This window comes from Mus caroli, chromosome 9, assembly GCF_900094665.2.
Source record: "Mus caroli chromosome 9, CAROLI_EIJ_v1.1, whole genome shotgun sequence".
NCBI classification, from domain to species: Eukaryota; Metazoa; Chordata; class Mammalia; order Rodentia; family Muridae; genus Mus; species Mus caroli.
Window position 1 is genome coordinate 83,108,842 of NC_034578.1, and position 2,620 is coordinate 83,111,461.

General features: G+C 47.8%; 1 protein-coding gene across 1 annotated transcript in view; it reads right to left on the reverse strand.

Annotated features, from left to right (window-relative positions):
• Pgm3 (phosphoglucomutase 3) overlaps window positions 1-2,620 on the reverse strand; it is a 17,759-nt gene that overhangs the window by 9,276 nt on the left and 5,863 nt on the right. The window contains exons 5-6 of the mRNA XM_029481965.1: window positions 1,873-2,006; window positions 920-1,115 (exon numbers count right to left, since the gene is read on the reverse strand). Of these exons, the coding sequence (XP_029337825.1) occupies window positions 920-1,115; window positions 1,873-2,006 (330 nt within the window). The remainder of the gene's footprint in view (window positions 1-919; window positions 1,116-1,872; window positions 2,007-2,620) is intronic.

A 2,620-nucleotide genomic window follows, 5' to 3' on the forward strand; every position in this document is an offset into this window, starting at 1 on the left:
AAGACCCTGTTAGCCTTGCTGTCTGCAGGTCCAAACACAGCCTGGAGGGCTTGGGTCTCCATACACTGAGAAAACCACAGAAGTGGAGACCTCAACAATCAGGCAGATGGATGAAAGTCTAGATCTGAAGGGCAGGTAAAGTAATATCAAAACAAGCACTACACTNGCAAGGTTGCATAAATCAAAGTTCTTAAGGCCTACCACAGAAAGGCACAACAGTCCCCACAAGAGAGGCTAATTCAGGGCAGCTGTAGAGCGGGGCAGCTGGTTTGTAATGTGTGGGGATAGATGGTTGACGGTGTCGGGAGAGGAATCAGTTATTCAAAAGTGAAGTAAAAATGCAGCTGAGCACAGGCTCCGCAGCCCAAACAATCCATCTGGCTTAACAGCGAGCATCCTAGAGTCTGTAACGGGGCATCCCACCNCTTCACTACAGTTAAAACCTTAAGGCACCTCTTCCTAATATTCCCATGCAGGAAACACTGAGCCCGCTAATGACTACAAGGCACCCTTCCACTCCCTTTCTAGGGAGTCTAGAGAAAACAGCAGTGGTAAGCTACTTACCATTGCTGCCTGTGGATTAGGAATTCTCAGGGAGCTCCCTGGACGGGAGCCACTGGCAAAGCCTGATGGGAAGAGGCATTCCCATCCCGAGGCAACCCACCCTGGTCAGACTAAATGAGAAAGGATTCACCGGCCATCTGCGTGCTGATCATCTGACCTGACTCTCAGGAGCTCTCAGTCTAAAGTGCTGTTTTCTGCCTGTCCTTTCAGCAGGAGCTGACCGTGATCTGAATGCCATTCATGAGTGGGAAGATGTCTAAGGACCCAAAGGTGGCAGAGCCAGGACGAGTGGTGTTGACGCTTCAGTCGGAGGCAGCTTAGCTTTTAAGACACATACCCTGCTGCTATGACATACCCTGTGGGGGTTTCTGTTGACTTTTCACAAAGTCAGCACCGCACAGGTGATTGAGCTGCCCTTCGGTCCCATCATTAAACAGCTGAACCGACAGGCCCCGGGAGAAGNAGTGTTCCATTTCTCTTAGCTTCAAGGCCCCTATGCCGTTGGCACAGTCAACCTTAACCGACCTCTTTACATCTCCACTGCAGGAAACCTTTAATAAAAAAAGACACAAGGAAAGAAAACATCAAGTTGCCAAAGTGGATGCATGCATGCATGTATGTATGAAAACATCCTGTTACCTCCATGTAGCTATGTAATTTAAATCAGAAGACATGTACATACAGTCAGGAATTACGTAACAAATAAACCTGATCGACACAGCAGTAGCATCACTCAATGAGCATCTCAGAGAAAGGAAGCTACATCTGAACTGAACCCCAGTGCAGCAGGACCCTCTAAAGCATGGGTCTGTAACAGCCATTTAACTGTGCGAGTGGGCACACGGCTGTCTGATTACACTAGCCAGTCGTCTCTGCAAGGCATATGATATCACCAGGCAGATCTGGGGACATTTTTTGTTTTATAATTGTCAGACTTTCACCAACCTCTACACCAAAACCTGAGTTCTAGAAGAACCAGCCAGTGGATCACACCCTGCACGTGTCTCCAGGTTTGACGAACCATCCTACCTAAATCAAAGTCCTTCCCACCAGTATTTTCTCTAGCCAGTGGCATCTACGTTATTATCAGGTTCATCTCGGTGACCACTGATAAGCATAAGCAGGGACACCATGAGGTTTCCCAGGGTACGCTCACCAGTACACACAGATCAGACCCTGGACTCTGACAGAGAGAAACTGGAGGTTTAGGCTTAGAAGAAATGGTAAGCTATGTAAATAGGGCTGTTGACCAACTGAATTACTTTATTCACCTGTGGAGATTCTAATCCCAATGGAAAAATGTCTCACCTGGTTCGTAAGGTCTANGAAAGCCTTGGAGAGCTTCTGGCAGTAGCCTTCTACGGTGGCCTGTCCATACCGGCCTCCCGAATTCCGGCAATACACCATGTAGTGCAGCTGAGGTGTGGTCAACAGGCCGTAATCTGCCACACACACAAAAGGCATTTCACTTGCTCACTTCTTAGGAACCAAAGCAGCTCACATAAATTCAGACCACAAGAATGTTAGACCCAACCAACCCTACCCCCACCCCAAAAAATGGGTGGCAGTGCTGGTGACACCGACCTAAACAGCGCTCTGACTTTAATAGACAGACAGCTGTCATCCGGTAAAGGAGCCTAAAGGGTGGGTTTCTGCTTACGACAAAAGCACATCTCCTGAGGAGGAAGAGCTTGCCAGGAACCTCCATTAACCCGCCTAGAACCCGCCTTAACCTTCCACAAAGGTGAATCGCCTGGAGCTCAGGCACCTGGTTCCAGCTGAGTAAGGGCTCAGATCTCCACCCTCTGTCTGTAACGCAAAATCCACTTCCTTGCCCACCACTGTGCTCTTCTTTCTGGCCCCACCACCACCAATCCCAACCTCTTTCTACCCATAAGTTTGGTGATTCAATAGTCTGAACCATGGCTTATACCAGGATCTCAGAAAACAAAAACACAAAACTTTCAAAATATCCAGATACACAAGTATCCACTGATACTGTGATAGCTAACATGTTTTTAGTTTTAATTACTGGGGTTAAGAAATCTATAAATCA